General features: G+C 35.9%; 2 protein-coding genes across 2 annotated transcripts in view; one reads left to right on the top strand and one right to left on the bottom strand.

Moving 5' to 3' along the window:
- Positions 1–17,424, bottom strand: part of UVRAG (UV radiation resistance associated) — a 272,693-nt gene that overhangs the window by 232,622 nt on the left and 22,647 nt on the right. The window contains exons 2-4 of the mRNA XM_081061802.1: positions 13,858–13,975; positions 9,377–9,411; positions 1,084–1,245 (exon numbers count right to left, since the gene is read on the bottom strand). Of these exons, the coding sequence (XP_080917928.1) occupies positions 1,084–1,245; positions 9,377–9,411; positions 13,858–13,975 (315 nt within the window). The remainder of the gene's footprint in view (positions 1–1,083; positions 1,246–9,376; positions 9,412–13,857; positions 13,976–17,424) is intronic.
- Positions 14,987–15,328, top strand: LOC308503045 (mitochondrial import inner membrane translocase subunit TIM14-like; the record flags this gene model as incomplete). Its single annotated transcript, XM_081061803.1, has 1 exon — positions 14,987–15,328. Exon 1 carries the CDS (start codon positions 15,053–15,055, stop codon positions 15,326–15,328), a length of 276 nt encoding a protein of 91 aa, XP_080917929.1. The 5' UTR covers positions 14,987–15,052.

Genomic DNA, 17,424 nt, shown 5'->3' with positions numbered 1-17,424 from the left:
GATCTATTACACGTATTGATTGCTCTGGTAACTATAAAAGGACATAGAATAAAGTACGATAAGCAAAACAAGGACAGAAATTTTCTATAATCTAAAAAGAATTGTTTCTTTCAAAGAAACACCCCAGAAATTACGTGTAATAACTACTAAGAAACATCAGGGATGTTTGTAGACATGACCGACATTTTAGGGTTACCTTTGACAGTAGTCCCACAGGTATCACAAAACAGAAATGGCATTCATGCAAGGTGGAGTGGGTGGAAACACCCACGTGATACATCACAAAAGAGAACAAATTTTTAAATCAGGGGTCTAGATTTCAATCCTAGCTCCACCTAGCAGTGTGATCTGGAGCAATTCCCTCAATTCCCTGAGGTTTAATTTTCCCATCTGGAAAATACAGGCAATTACTTTACTATCAACCTTCACAAGGTTGCTGTAAACATTAATTGTAATAACCTATGTCTGGGGCTGGCCAATCGTTTCCACTGCACATGCAGTGCTGATATATCGCTATGAGTTGCATCCTGGAACAACATTAGAAAGGATTAGGGAGCTACTTCTGAGCTCAGCTAGAAGAGTGTAGCTATCTATCGGTTTTACCAGTTTTGCCAGGCACCACGAGCTCTATGGCCTACAGCAAGTTCCTCACAGAGAAAAGGGAGCAGGATATAAGCCAGGTATGTGCCATCCCTCGGCTCAATAAGCAGTAGTTCTTCCTAGTCCTAGAGTAACCCAGCTCTCATGGTCATAAGAGAAGGTATTTAATAGTATGTTCCTTGTTCCTTATTTTCAACTTAATTTTCAGATTCTAGAGGGCAACATCCAGCAAGACAGAAGAAGCCTTGTGCCATGAGAAAGCATAGTCTTTCCTACCAAAAACAAATCCTCTTATATTAGCAGCTCAGGGCCCCTGGTCATAAGTTTCTTTTTTTCTTTAAACTTGGCAGTGATTCAAATTTTTATAATTACGTAAACAATCATAAAAGTCTCTCTTTATAGAAGGAAATATAGAATCAGAAGAATCAACAGAAAGGCAAATGCAGAGAAGAAAACTACTTGAAACTGCAGCCTGAAAATTACCTGCTGACCCAAGTATTTCAGCCCATCCAAACAGACTTTCCACTCAATCAGCAGCTGGTAGACGTCCTCTTTTCCACCCCATATCTTCACCACGAAACATGACACAGACGTATCAAGACGGTCCGGCATTAGTCCAAAATCAAGACTCCGCCACGTTGGATTCTATTGATGGAAAGGAAAACATGTTTTAGGAACATTCTAACTTGTTTACAGTGATTCCAATTAGGTTGTAAATCATTTTGTTTTTAAAAAACCAAAGACCTCATAAATGTATTAAATTGCAAACTTAAGTGAACCAAAAAGACATTCCAATTACGGACGATAATGATGTTTCTGAATTTCTCTGTTTATTTATTATAGCCACTAAAAGGAACATAGGTTCTAACCTCTCATTAATACAGCTTCATACGGCAATTTGTTTATTTATTCAACACATAATACACAATTATTAAGAACCGACACATAAATGCCCTCAAAATACCTCCAACCTATTGTTGGAGTCAAACCTCTATTTATATAATCCCCTTGTTTCATGAAAAATTCAATTAACAGAATGATGCAAAAGGTTACACAGTAGCACAGGAGGGAATAACAAACATTGAAGGAACAGATGAAAGACCACAGAGGCTGTGAAACTTGGCTTTTAAAGGACAAATAGGATTTCACCAGATTAAAATAAGGTATTCCAGACAAAGAGAAATGGGATAAACAAGGGCTCAGAGGTGCGAAACAGCAAGGAATGGTCAGGGAACTAAGGCAACTGCTGGAACACATAACACAAGAGTGACAGGACACAAAGCTAGAGAGATAAACAAGGGAAGACCCTTTATGTCTTGCCACGGAAGTAGTCCTTTACTCTAAACAACATGTGGGGCAACTGAGGTTTTAAGGTTAATGAACTACTTATTACATGCAACAACATTGATGAATTGCACAAATATTGTGCTAAACCAAAGTGTATATGCCACATAAAAGTTCAAAAACCAGCAGAATTAATCTATGGTGCTAGAAGTCAGGATAATGGTTTTGGCAGAAGGTAGTAATTAGATGGAGAACACAAAAGGTACTGATAAGGCTCTATTTCTTGATTGGGTTACACTGATCTGTTCCCTTTGAAAAGTGATCAGGCTATGATTTGTGCCCTTTACTGTAAAGTGTGCTGTATCTCAATAAAAAACTAATAAAACTAATTTTTAAAAGACACACATTCAAAAACTTTATTGCCCAATGTTATTGCAAAGACCCATAAAATGATTTTTATTTATATTTTCCTATACACATCAGCCCATTTTCAATGGAACAAATTATTCAAGTGCTAACATTATTTAGCACTTGAATATGGACCTAGACCATATTCACTAATTCACAGTGGCAGAATATCAGGGTATTTGAAGCTCTGAAAAGTTCACTGCGTATTAACTACCCACAAGAGAATCTAAATTATTTATTACCAGGAGAATTTCTCTATAACACTGCTCAATAACTTCTCAGTTAATGCCTCTTATTTATTAAAAAACACACAAATACAGAAAAATTTCAAAACACACACAAACTAGCTATCACTGGTCTTACCACTCAATAACAAATGTATGGTTACAAGAAACACAACTAAGAATCTTCATAAAAATTGTTCCATATTATGCTAAGTGAAATAAGTCAGGCATAAAAAGTTGAGAACCATATGATTCCACTGATATGTGGGATATAAAACTGAAAGCAACAAAGGAACAAGACAAACAAAGAAACAAAAACTCATAGACAAAGATAATAGTGGTTATCAGAGGGTAAGGGGAGAGGAGGGTGGTAGATGAGATTAAAGGGGATCAAATATATGGTGATGGAAGGAGAACTGATTCTGTGTGGTGAACACACAATGGGATTTATAGCTGATATAATACAGAATTGTACACCTGAAACCTATGTAACTTTACTAACAATTGTCAGTCACCCCAATAAATTTTTTTAAAAAGTCATTATGTTAACATAATATATTTTTACCAAAAAAAATATATTTCCAAAACAGAAGAAAATTTGTAAGGAGAAAAAAAAAAAACAAAACATACATGAACTAGCTATCACTGTTTTTACTCCCACCATGAAATTTTCAGTTTTCTACTAAAAGTTTAAAAACTCTCTTTTGGTAAAAATATCTAATGATTAACTTTATAATTGTTAAAGATGAGTACAGGTGGGTTCATTATAATTTGTCTTTACTTTTGTGTGTGGACAAAATCAACTTTAGAGAATTTATTTACTTCCATTCTGACTGCTTCAATCATTTTACTTACTACCAATGACCCACCAATCATATTAAGGATCTAACCTCCTCCGGAACCAGAAAAAGGTTCCCGAAAATTAAATGGTTTGGAGGGTATGGCTAGCTGAAGCTGGAGACATTAAAGTTAACTTATACATTCAACAATAATTATTCTATGCTAAATATACCTGAGAAGAAACCGTCACTCTGATATATAACTTGCAGATATATCTCCACCACCTAACCTGTCAACGGTGGATTATTCTTGTTATCCAAAGCAATAGACATTTATTGGCCTTCTCTTGGTAAAACACTGTGCTAGGGCCATCAGGAAATAGGAAAATGAGTAAGTTGGGGTCCTTGTCCACAAGAAGTTCCTAATTTTGTATGACTCATAACCTTACTCTCATGCTATTCAGCCCCTAACCAGCATCCCCTATCTCTCCAGGCCATTTCCTCTGCTGCCCTGATCCTCAATTCCTTGCCCCTGCTTTTCTCATACTTAACCTATTAAAATCTCAAACCACCCCTGCTCACTCCATTCCAGCCATGCTAACTTCTTAGCCATTTATTGAAAATCTCAAGTATACTCCTACCTTTGTACTTTCCTGTTTCTTGGCCTGGAACAGTCTTCCCCCACAGACACACAGTGTGTTTCCTCATTTCCTTCAGGTGTCTGTTCAAGTGATATCTTCTATGTCATTACCATCGAAAAACAAGCAATCACCCCTGCCAGATACTCCCCTTTTCTGCTTTAGTTTACTCCATTATATTTATTACCATTTAACATATTCCAATTTCTCAATTCTAACATGCACTTTTCTTCACAGGGTAAGATGAATTCTGATTTTAGAAACGTTAAAATCAGTCAGGTGTTACCATATCTGACCACCAGGTGGCAGTCATCAGGTGTCTCTGCATTCACAACCCTAAAAATAGCTGTTGTATCATTTCTAAGTTAGGACACTGTTGGTACTACCTGTGCTGAGTTTAATTGCCATTTAAAATATCTCTATTGATTTGGATTGAAACAAAAAATTCCTGAGTATAATATCTATCAAAAATTAAATTCAAAAGACTGAAGAAATATCAAGCGTTCCCAAGAATGTGGAGTAACCAGAACTCGCAGACTACTGGTGAGAGTGTAAATAAAACAATAATTTTGGAAAACTGTTTGGCAGTGTATAATAGAGGTGATCAAATGCATAGTCCCAGCACGTCCACTCCTAGATATATACCCCACAGAAATGCATACATATATCCAACCAAAAGATGTATATAGAAACATCATAGTAGCACTGCTCAGCATACAAGCTCAAAACTAAAAACTAACCAAGTGCCCATTGACAGGAGAACAGATACATTCTGGTAGAGTCAGAAATGGAACACTATAGAGCAAACAAACTTCAAATACACCCCACAATATGAATGACTTTCACAATATAAAGTTGAGACAGAAGTCAGACGCAAAAGTGAATACTGTATGATATCATTTCCAGAAAACTCAAAAACAGGTAAAATTAATTTATGGGGTTAAAAATCAAGAGAGTAGCAGTAACTGAAGAGGGCAGGAGGGGGCTTCTGGGGCACTGAAAACCTATTTCTTGATCTAGATGCTGTCTACATGAGTGTATTCAATTTGAGAAAATTCATCAAGATGTATATATACTTAAGATCTGTAAACTCTTAGGAGAGCTGCCAATTAAGTTCGCAAACTTGTTGCAATGATGTTGCTAACCTTTTTGATATCAGAGGGATTATTCATCATGAATTTGTACCAACTGGACAGTTAACCAAGTTTACTATTTGGAAGTGCTGAAAATGCTGCGTGAAAAGTTTAGACGACCTGAACTGTTGTTCGCCAACAATTCCTGGCTCTTGCATCACGACAATGCACCAGCTCCCACAGCACTGTCTGTGAGGGAGTCTTTAGCCAGGAAACAAATAACTGTATTGGAACACCCTCCCTACTCGCCTGAACTGGTCCCCAGTGACTTCTTTCTTTACCCAAAGAGAAAGGAAATACTGAAAGGAAGACATTTTGATGACATTCAGGACATCAAGGGTAATACAATGACAGCTCTGCTGGCCATTCCAGAAAAAAAGGAGTTCCAAAATTGCTTTGAAGGGTAGACTAGGCATTGGCATCGGTGCATAGCTTCCCAAGAGGAGCACTTCGAAGGTGACCGTAGTGATATTCAGCAATGAGGTATGTAGCACTTTTTCTAGGATGAGTTCACAAACTTAATTGTCCAACCTCGGTAGGTATGTTAAATTCAATAAAAAGTATTAAGTTTTTGTGTAGGCAGAAAGGCACAGAGACAGCAACAAGGCATGAATGTGGTATTAGAGAAGCAAATATTTGTCAGGAGAAATAATCTCATCCATCTTCTTTATAGGACTTGAGAGAAATTCCCACAAATTTAGGAAGCTGATTTACATTTTATGGCCGAGATACGTACAAACGATTCCCTATGACAAGTCAAGCAGTGCACACAACGGAAGGAAAAACTGCTACATAAACACTACCTTGGAATGGGTGAAAACAATTTCAAAGTAACAAGAGGCTGGTGAGAATGAACTACAAATCACACAGGACTATCACCAAGGCCCTATATTTCAGTTTAATCAGAGTGTTTATTTTTGTTTGGTGAAAACAAAATAATGGTGAGTCTTATAACTACTCGGATTAGGATATAAATATGTGTGTGTATAGTACATACTACACATGACATATATTTTTTCCTTGCTGTTTGCCAAACAGAAGCCAAGCGCAACACAATGCCGACGACGGAGGTTACAAAGATGAAGGGCACAAGTCCCTGCCTTCATAAGCTTTATCCTTTATATGAAAGAACCTAAGACAACCACAGGAGCAGAAATTATACTGATTTAGAATGGTATTAATAGTATAAGTACAAAGTACATATTTTTTAAAAGCACACCAAGAAATTTCTTCCTGCTAATGTTACAGATTGTAAGAAAGCTTTTCAGAAGCATCTAGAAATGTACTGTCCAATACAATATTCATTAGCCATTTGTGGCTACTAAAATTAAAATTAAATAAAATTAAAAATTCAGTTCCTCGGTAGGATTTAACCACATCTCAAATGCTCTATAGCCACATGCAGCTGGCGGCAACTGTACTGGGCAGCATGTAGAATAAACACTGCCACCATTGCAGCAAGTTTCCCGGACAGCACAGCACTAATCTGGAGTATTCAGAATCAGGAAGACGCACAGAATAGGCGCATAAGGACAGTTCCTCTAATCGTTGGGGAGAAACACTTTTTTTAGTCATGTGTCCATTTTTCCAGGTTTCCTTTGACATCAGAGTGGCAAAACCAGGCCACTCTGGTCCGAGGACCAAGTTCAGATTATAAACCTAGGGAAAAGAGCCAAAGCCTTAAAGTTACATGTGTAAAAAAGAACAGTCGCAGTCTGATCGGAGTCCAACTTAGTCCACCAGAGTAAAAATACACCCAACTCTTAGCTAAAATAAAGTATGACTTTACCTAATCCTTTAGCAGCTATTAAAAGTCAATCGATAAATATTATTTATAGAAGAATCCATTCACTAAGAAACATTTGCTGAGTACCTTCTACGTGCAAGCACAATGGTAAGCAGCAGGAATAAAAGCATTAAAACCACTAACTCTACTCGGCAAATATCATAATAGCTTAAAAACTGCAAATTCATAAGTAGGAAGAAACCAACAAATCTGCTCATCCATGGTCCTCCAGAGACAGCAGAAGGGAGGTAACAATGTTCCATCTCCAGCACATTCTCTGAGGGTTGTTGACTCCTATGGTGCCCAGTGCCCATTAATCTGAACCAGTCACAACGATTTAGCAAAAAGATAAGAATAATCCTTTCAAAAAGAAAAGAATAAATGAGGTTTATCAAATTTATGCTAAGCTATAAAAGAAACAAAAATAGTCCTTGATCAAGATATCATAATCTTGAAGAATATCCTTAAGAATAAATAGCAACAAATCAATATTTAACACAAAACTACCCAATAGGAAAAGTACACTAAGAGCTAGAGAGAGACATAAAGATATTCGGGCAGATTCCGAACTCCAGTAGCTTTCATCTACTTTGGAGATGAAATGCTCATGAACAATTACAATGCAAACAAATGTTGTAAGTAGTATACTCAGGAAACAATTACACTACAAATTGTAAGTCGAAATAATCTTGGAAGTCTTTTTGCCCAACCCTTTCCTTTGTCTAGAATCCACTGTATAAAACAATATTCAGCCTAACTACACCAGGGATGAAGATGTCACAATTCATACAGATCAGAAGCAACTGAAGGTAGGGGACAAAGAAGTTGAAGATAGGAGTCAACATTCAGAGAGATGACATTTAGAAATATGGATTTGGGAGTCAAGTAAATATCAAGTAAATATAATACTAATAATGTAGAATAATCCATTAAAGTGCCATGACAGCATAGAGTCCATTATGACACAAATCCAGAGGAAAAAACAACGGGATATTGTAAAACCATCCCAACTAGAGTTTTGACTACAGAAAACGGAGTAGATAAATCAAGATAACGTTCTACTCTATCTGTTCCATAAGCCCCGTTTCCCAGCTCTCACTTGTCTGTAGACTGCTTCTGATCCGCCTGAGACAGAAGAGGAAGAAAAACTGATATTTACTCAGTAGCTACTATGTGTCAGGCAGGGTGCTAGTCAGATATATCGTGCACCATGTCTCTATGTAGAACAAGAGCTTTACTGACGATTGGAGCTCCCCAGAGATGGGCTCAAAGAAACTGTCTGGCCTAGGATCCAAATCTGTTATGATATTTTAGAGATGATAGAGACAGCTTGATGAAGAGGAAAGTGTAGTAGAAACCTGAAGACAGAAAGTCTGGGGACTGAGGTTCTGGTCTCACAGTTGCATGACTGCAAAAATTATTGAACCTGTCTGGAGGTCAGTTTCTTAAGAGCTACCCTATCCACCTTATAGGTTGTTCTAAGGATCAAAATGGGCTAACATATGTTAATAGGATTCTGCAAATATATCGCGGATATCCATTCATTCATCTAACAAATACTCACCGAGCATCTATACTATTCTACACTGTAGGATTTCAGTGGTGAACAAGACGGGCAAGGTCCCTGCTCTCATGGAACTTACATTCTGGCAGATGAGAGACAGATAAAAGCACAAACAAGTAAGTGAATAAGAGTTTCCAACAGTGATAAATGCTCTAAAGAAAATAAAACAGGTGACGTGAAAAATAGTGACTAGGGGAAAGGGAACTACCTTAACCGTAGATGGAAGAGTCATAGAAGGCCCAGCTGAAGTGACATAGCTGAGACCTCAGAGGACTCTAGAGCTAAATGAAGAGCTGGGGAAACAAGTGTTCTAGGCATAGGGAACAAGACAAGCTTGGCATGTTCAAAGCACTGAAACAATGAGGTATACTTGGAACACAATGAGTGAGAAAAAGTATTAGGAGATGAGGTTGAAAAAGTGGGCAGGGGCCAAATCCAGTATGGTCTTGGACCATAAAAAAGATATTGTCATTACCATAAACCTCTTCTTTTCATCAACATGACCCAATAAATTGAGCCATTTATGCAAATATCTAGTGTACACATTATCAAAAGTAGGACAGTTCTCAATTTCTAACTGAACAGTGCCATCAAATTCTTAAGACTTATATCAAAGATATCATTTATTACAATGTTTGGTAAGTCAAAACCTCTACGGTACATAAAAGCTATAAAATTATAAAATTTGAGTTGAAAAAACACCACAGTTTTTAACAGAAAAGATACCAGCTCATTCAAGCAAATATTTACCAAGCACCTACCATGTGCCAGGCATGTTTTAAGCACTAGAGATATGGCAATGAACAAATCAGTGAAGATTTAAGCAGTAATTGAGCCGAAGATTTAACTGTAGAAGGATCATAATACCAAAACTGAACTTGAACTTATTTTATGTCTCAGCATTTTCTGAAACAGGAGTTATAGGCTTAGTCATATGTACCTGACAGAAAGCAAACTTACCAAGGAATTCTTAATCACTTCACTTCTGTAAAATTCTGGGGATAAAAAGAAAAAGAACAGTAAGTGATATGGAAGAAAATAAGTTCATTAACTCTTAATCCTGTAAACTTTTAAACATATGTTCCAATAAAATATTTAAAACATTTTCAAGGAATCTATTCTCTCTGTAGCTTTATCTGCAAAAAACAAATTTGAAATAAAGATTAAATAAAAATATTTTAAAGGGGAAAACATTAGTAAAGAAAGGTCAAAACCTGTTAAGATTTAATTTAGTGATGTTTACCTTACTGGCTCCTTTTACTCTAGATTCGAATTTGAGCCCTTAAAACTCAGACTTGCTTCTCCTCTACCCCTAACTCTCTATAACTGATTCTACATGCTCTCCTTTTCTCAAACATCTCTAATGATTATCCATTGCAATGTTATGAAATCAATCCTGATCTAGCAACCAGGTAACCAAAGTTCTAGTTCTACCTATCATTAACATTCTGTCTCTAACATTCTTTAGCCTATTTTCCATTGGACAACTTTAGCAAATTAGACTAATAACAACCATAGGTCCTCAATAAGCATAAAAATTTCATAATTCCACAAATCTTCATGTATGTTGTAAATGTTACAAAACATGAAGACACAACCAAAAAAGAAATGTGTCAGAGAGTCAGGCAGACATTCCAAACAATCCTCCAACATTCCCTCTGCTGCCCTTGCTGAAGTCGCCTCCCTGATGCTCTGTCGCTGTCCCTTGTACCCTCAGGTTGCTAAAGGGTACTATTTCCCAAGTGTGCTGCACATACCACTGGCACTTGAGATGATTTTAGGTGATACATGGAGAAACTACTTTTTTCTAACATATGGAAATTTATGGCTCATATATTCAACCCCCAATTGTAAGCTCCATAAGACAGCAGTGTTTGTTTTTACAACAGCTGTCTCCTCGGCACGTAAAACTATTCCTGGCACAGGGTAGACAGTAAATTTCTTTTTAATCAACAAGTTCACAGGTTATGCTTAGACATAAGTTTAAAAATAATGAACTTTAAAAATTTTATTAAGTAGGCAGCAGTATAGGTAAAATACAAACATAGTGAAAATTGTTGAAGTTGACCACTAATATAACTAAAGCTTGGGAATCATCAAGCAGTAAATAAAAAGCAGACCTGGATGTAATAGTCTTATGGGCAAGCTCTTGTGATTAAAGCACTTTTTGACAACCGTACCATCTACCATACTCTGTGCTTGTCTTCCTTAAAACAAAAACAAAAACAAAAATAAGGATAATAATTCTATTCTGCTGAGAGATAGTCACAATGTAATAAGTGGGGGGAATAAAAGGTCCTAAGAGAGAATTTACAACAGGACCTAAATTTTTATTTATGTAGTAATGTTACTAAGATGATAGGATTAGATCAGTTTTATTTTTTGTTTAGCAGTTTTCTAATTTTCCTATTTTAAACAATTATTTTAATTGTAATAAAAATTATATCTAATTTTTAGATATTTCAAGTAATGTTATAAATGAACACTTTTAAAGATATATATTCTAAGACATTTGAATCTATAGGATAAACTTTCAGAAGTAAAACTGCAAGATAAAAAGAAAAATAGTTTGAATTTTATAGATATTGCCAAATTGTTCTCTAAAAATATTGTACCAATTTAAAATCCCACTTATGAAAATACCTGTTTCCCTAACACTAAGTAGCCTTAAGTATTATTCTTTTCATTTACTTCACAAATGGCTAACCAATCATTCTAACCATAAATTAACTATATAAATGTATGTGTATGTATGTATACATACATATATTCTTATTTATATATGCCATATATAGTTTTAAAAAAAAATTACTAAAAGGGCTAAAAAAGTATTTTTTATAACACAAGACTTTGTTCTCTGGAGATTTGATAACTGGTGCTTGATTTAAATTACCTAAAAGGTAGACAGTCTCCTACAAGCACTAAAAGATGTCAAAAATGTAAAAAAATAAAAAACTCATATATACTTTCTTAGGAGCTGATGTGAATTCAGCTGAAATAAAATAACTTATAAATCAGCATTTCAGATATTCCTCCAATAAAAAAAACAAACACAAAAAAGCTTTCTTTTAAAACTAACAAATGATGCCAGTAAACAGGTGGCAGAGGTGATTTTATGAGAAGAGCCAACTGGCATTCTATCACAGTCACCCACCACCAAGTGCCACATAATGATCATGAAATGAATATTCATGTCTGTCCATAACGTAAGATTATAGTACCTAGGTTTAATAAGGAAAGAGCTTCCTGGTTCCTCCTATGGTAGTTAAAAGTTGTAACTAGCTCAGCGCATGGGACTGAATGCCCTAGCCAAGGGCTCGCCAGTTAGAGACAGACTCAAAACCACTACCAGACACTGAATTTCCTATCGTCTGTCATCAGCTATTCCCTAATTGTGTTACTGGTCATTTTATTGAGATAACTTCAAGAAACAGTCAATGAAAACTCCTTAGCTCACGATGTAATCTGAGCGAGAAGACAAAAAGCAAGAACAAGAACAACAACAACAAGTCCCTTTGCTTTCAGCGTATCTCTTAGACAGGTTTTCACACCATGGTCATCAACCAGTCCCATGAGTACTCTCTTTTTAGAAACTATTCTGATTACTGTTAACATTACAATTCTAATAATAATTGCTATCATTTACCAAATATCTGAAATGTGCTAAGTACTCTATTAACTACTCTCATAGGAGATAACATTGGAGCAAGGACAGAGAAGTTCTATGAAGATAGCCAAGATATTCTCTCTCTCTCTCTCTCTCTCTCTCTAAACCTATCAAAAATTTAAAATACTTTGGCATTGTCATATGTTGCTACTGATAAAACCAATCTGAGCAGCAGACCAAATGCATTAAGATCTGCAAAAATGCTTATACCCTTTGGACAAATAACGACCAAACTGTTTCATTTTCCTTCTGAACATTTAGGAAGACGACATTTCCCAGTCCCCTTTTCATCTAAAAAGGATGGTACAACTCATTTATGGCCAGTGGAATGTGACAGAATTGAGGTGGGCCATTTCCATTAAAAAAAAAAAAAAACTCTCCCTCAAATAATCGCTCTTGCCATGCCAGAGGTCACGTGTTGGTGACAGCAGCATTCCAAAACAGAAGGAGCCTGGACACCTGAGTCACCACATAGAGGACAGCTGCCAAGGCAGTAGCTGATCAAGAACACCTGTGCTGGACTTTAGGGTAAGAAATGTCGTTATGTTAAACTACTGAAATTTGTGGTATTTGTTATAGTACTGGCACTCATTATTCAGATTAAAACAATTGTTTATGAAATATGCAATGGTTAGAATGAAAAAAATAAGAATGAAATAAAATTATGTGAAAAACGGCAGAATTTAGAGTCCTTTTTTCATCCTTAAAAACTATTTTAACACTATTTACATGTGGGGGGGCTCTACTCTGTATAATTCCTGATTGAATTTTTTAATGAGCATATGCTGAAATTAAAAAAAGAAAAAAGTTGTCAAACAACTACTGCTTTAATAACTTTCTTTTAAAGTATAATAGTTAAAACCAAACAGATAAAATGTTATTTGAACTTTTCATCTTTGCCACAGGACAAAATTCAAACAAGTCCTTAGTACTTCTTATTAAAATAATGCTCCTTTTTTTTATATAAATAGACTTTTAATAACATCTTACCAAGTGTTATCACCTTATCTCAGTCCTCATGAAAATCTGTCTTGCTGACTTTGTAAGATCTCATTCTCTCCACTTTACAAATGGGAAAAATGAGGTTCCAAAAGCTATGATCTTTATCCAAAATCACACAGTTAGTAAATAGATGAGTTAGAACTAGTATCAATGCATTTTCAATCCCAAACCAATATTCGTATCATTATACCATGCTTCCTCTCTTACACGATCCAAGTGGTTATGTCAAAGTGCCTCTCATCCAAAATGTATTCAAAAAATGCTTGTGATTTTGAATCAAACATTTGGTGTACTCTTAGAACTGTCACTTATGGAAGAATCTACATTTCAAAACATAAAATTGAATTCAAAGAAACTATGCCATTCCTCTAAAAATGACCTATATCCACAGGAATTACAGACATGAGAAGATACAAACGAGGTCTCAATTTTACCATAATATTAAAGAACTCAAGTACATCTTAAAGAAAAGCAAATTAGTATTGGATACTGGACTCATATATTTTAAATGATAGTTACTGGAATAAAGATATTAAGAGCTAACATTCATAAAGGAATAATAAACTTATCAATGTAAGCCTTAATTATCTGAAAGAACGGTCCAAACGTCATGTTTAATATATGAGTATATTACAACTGCTCATGAAATATTCTTAGATAGCATGACAATTTAGCTTTCCAGTAAGCATTAATAGCAAGAAGCACTTGTGTTACAAAAGAATAAAAATGAGGTATAACGATGTGTGGGTGACAAGTACACAGATTCCCTTACCTTTATATGTCTTTTCAGTATTACACATGTGAAGTGTGAAGTAGGTATCAAGGAGCTGATGGCCATTTCTATTAACAATGTTCCGGGCAGCAATGTTCCGAAGATGTCTAAGACGGCGCTAAAAGATAACCACAAAGAAAGAGGGGCATTAGCTGTTTCCTCCTGTAAGATTTTCTGAAAGTCACAATTCAAAACTGAAAGATAGTAAGTTGTCTCAATCCTTTGTTGGTTGAGCCAGCAACCTTAACCCAGTCTCTTCTTCATGCCTCAGCACTCCCTTTGTCAAGTAGGAATTATACCTGCCCTCTGTCATTTACAAGGTTACAACATGTTATTTTCATGCTGTGAGCATGAAATGCAACACGAAATACTTTCAAAAAGCATAAATTTTATATAAATGTAATATACGTAGAAGAGCATTAGCATATCCTAGAACATGAACTACGCAGTAATTTTCTTTTTTCCCTTCAGAAGGATGCTGGTGGACATACAAAGTCCATCTCGTATCAATGGAAAAATCAGCAGTTATTCCATACATACAGCCCTGTTGCTAGTTCAGTCTGGATTCCAGATCATCTGTACAACCAGGAAAATAAACCAAAGCCAAACTCACTGGTCACTAGTACATCCAGCCAATAACCCAACGGTTGTGAGCTTAAATTAAATTCTCACTTGCCCAGCAGCCAAACAATCTCCATTTCCTAAGTAGGCCTCCTTCCCAACAATTTCTCAAACTAGGATGCATGAATTATTTGGAGTCACAAGTACTAGAAAAGCAAACGCTCCTTAAGCAACAATAGAAATCAACAAAAATACAAGATAACTTAAGGGATAGCCAAATTATCTCACACCACATAGAGAAAACGTTGGCAATGCTGAAATCTGAGCACATTAGATTCATTCCCAAAAGCTAGATCCCTGTGTCAAATAATTATTTTCAGAGATTTAAAAACAGAAGCAAAGTGCTCAGTTTTAAAATACAAGTACGGGTGTCTGGACGGTTTGTCCCTGCTAGCGGTGTCCGCGTTGCTTTCTGGTAAAGGCATGGAGTTGGTGGCTGCAGCCTTTTGGCCGGGATGAATCTCACTCTTGGTGGAGGCAGGCGAGCCGAGCTGGAGCCACAGCCAGTACACTGGGAGCAGTTGGACTGACCATTGCTGCAGCAGGATTTGCAGGGCATTATGTTTTGCAAGCCATGAAGCATGTGGAGCCTCAAGTAAAACAAGTTTTTCAAAGTCTACCAAAATCAGCCCTCAGTAGTGGCTACTACAGAGATGGGTTAGAACCCAAAATGACAAAACAAGCAGCAGCATTAATATCAGGTGTGAGCCCTACTGCCAATAAAGGAAAAATAAGAGGTGCTCATCGACAAATTATGCTTTTAAATCACCCAGGCAAGGGAGGATCTCCTTATAAAGCAGCCAAAATAAACGAAGCTAAAGGTGTACTAGAAGGTCAAGCTAAAAAATGAAGTAAATGTATGATGAATTTTAAGTTCTTATTCGTTTATGTGTATGAGTACAAGCTTTTAATAATGAAACGCCTCAAAGCTACAAATTTTAAAAACGATTAAGCACAAACTAAAAGCCCTGGTGTAAATTTCTTGTTTAAAGTTGAGGATTTTAAATCAGATTATAGAATATTTGGAGATTAATGCTCAATAATTATGGATAAATACATACCATTTGAATAGAAATACTGTTCATTACTCATTTAGCAAACAATTTAGTACCTACTTCAAGGCAAAGTAAACATGACAGTCTGTGGGATGGGAAACTGATAAACTGCTCATTAACTACAAAGTGATGAATATGATGGAATGAATTAGCACAGGTTGTTACGGCAGGGACTCATCTCGTTGGGAGGAAAGACTGTCAAGGTTCAGAGAATTGGCCCAGCTTCTTGAAACACTGAACTTAAAAGTGAATTGAGCCACAACTTTGCCACAAGAAAATTGATCTAGGTTATGTATATATCACCGACAAAATTCAGATTTCATACATTAAAAACTGATAAAAAACGATCTGAGTACAGGTCTTGTTTTTAATCAAGAAAGTCTTTACATTGTATTCAGCTAGCCCCTGAAAGAAACTGACCATTTATAAATCAGTTTTTACATAATCAAAAGTTTTGCATTTGTTATGACCTAACTTAAACACAATACACTGAAATGCCCTCAGTTATCAAAAAACAAAACAAAACAAAACAAAAACACAAGTATACTTAAAGCTCTCCCCTCAGGCTGAGGCAAATCCATCTTCAGTTACACATGCAGTCAACCAGAAAAGTAGTTCTTTCTCTCTGTGCACATACCACCCCAATCCTTTCTCCCAATCCAAAGATTAAGATTCTTTGAGAAAGAAGGTTATTGTCTAATAAATCTGTTTAGCCCTCTAAGTATGAAAAGCCCCAAATGTATTTACAAAAAGTACGTAGGGCTTACTCTACAAGACTTATTTTTCTACAATCTGCCAATGGTTTCCATTTCACATCCTGGATTACAGCAACTATTTCCTCCTACTATATATTTTTCATTAGCCCTTAGTCAAGATCTTAAATTGACAGGAACCACTAATTGCCTATACACAATAAACACATTTATTTTACTGTAAGATTGCAATCTTGTCCTCTATTCAAAGACCTGAAAATATTTCCCAAAGCCTCTATTATAAAGTTCAAACTTCCCAATATTGTTTTCAAAACCCTGTGCAATCTGACCTCTCCACATCCTGTCCTACTTCCCACTAGATTCTTCCACATACCCAACCCTTTAATCACGCGTGGCAGCTTAAGATTCCGTGAAAAAGATTACCAACCTTCCTAGCTCCCTGCTTTTGCTAATGCTAATTCCTCAATCTAGAATACCATTCTCTTTAAGAAGATCCTATTTCCACTTCAAAGTTAAGAGTCCTCCTTCCTGATTCTCTAACTGAAATTAACTGCTCCTTTCTTAGAATAAATAAGAACTTTGTTTCTATCTCTACTATATCACTTACTTCATTGAGCCTTGTGTGAATGGTAGTTGTTTACAGTTATTTCCCCTAGTAATCAAGGGAGAACAGACTTAATGACAAAGACCATCACCATCACTATACTGTTAGCATTTATTAAATGCTTACTGTGTGCCGTGTACTGTGCTATACACTTCATACATATGATCTTATTTAATCGTCATAACAATCCTATAAGGTTAGGATTATTTATTATCATTATCCATCTCTTTATCCCGACATTTCTAAGTAACCAAATATAAACAAAGACACAAAACAGTAAATAACAAATTCGAGGGATATCTCAAAAGAAGGAAAGCAGAAAGTAAGCAAAGAGGTTATACCTATATACAGAGAGTGCCAAAAAAATGTATACACATTTTAAGAAAGGAAAACTGTATTAAAATTATAATACTCAATATATACCAAAAACAAAAGATGAATACAAATCACATTTGACTTCTGCAATTACAAGAGGTGCTCAAAGTGGTTACCATCAGCGTCCAGACAGTTCTGATTACGGCGAACTACTGCTTGAGCAACATTGACCAAAGTGTCTACTTATATACATTTTTTT

This window comes from Rhinolophus hipposideros, assembly GCF_964194185.1.
Source record: "Rhinolophus hipposideros genome assembly, chromosome: 10".
NCBI classification, from domain to species: domain Eukaryota; kingdom Metazoa; phylum Chordata; class Mammalia; order Chiroptera; family Rhinolophidae; genus Rhinolophus; species Rhinolophus hipposideros.
The sequence above is the reverse complement of the archived record's forward strand: the minus strand, read 5'-3'. Positions and strand labels throughout refer to the sequence as shown.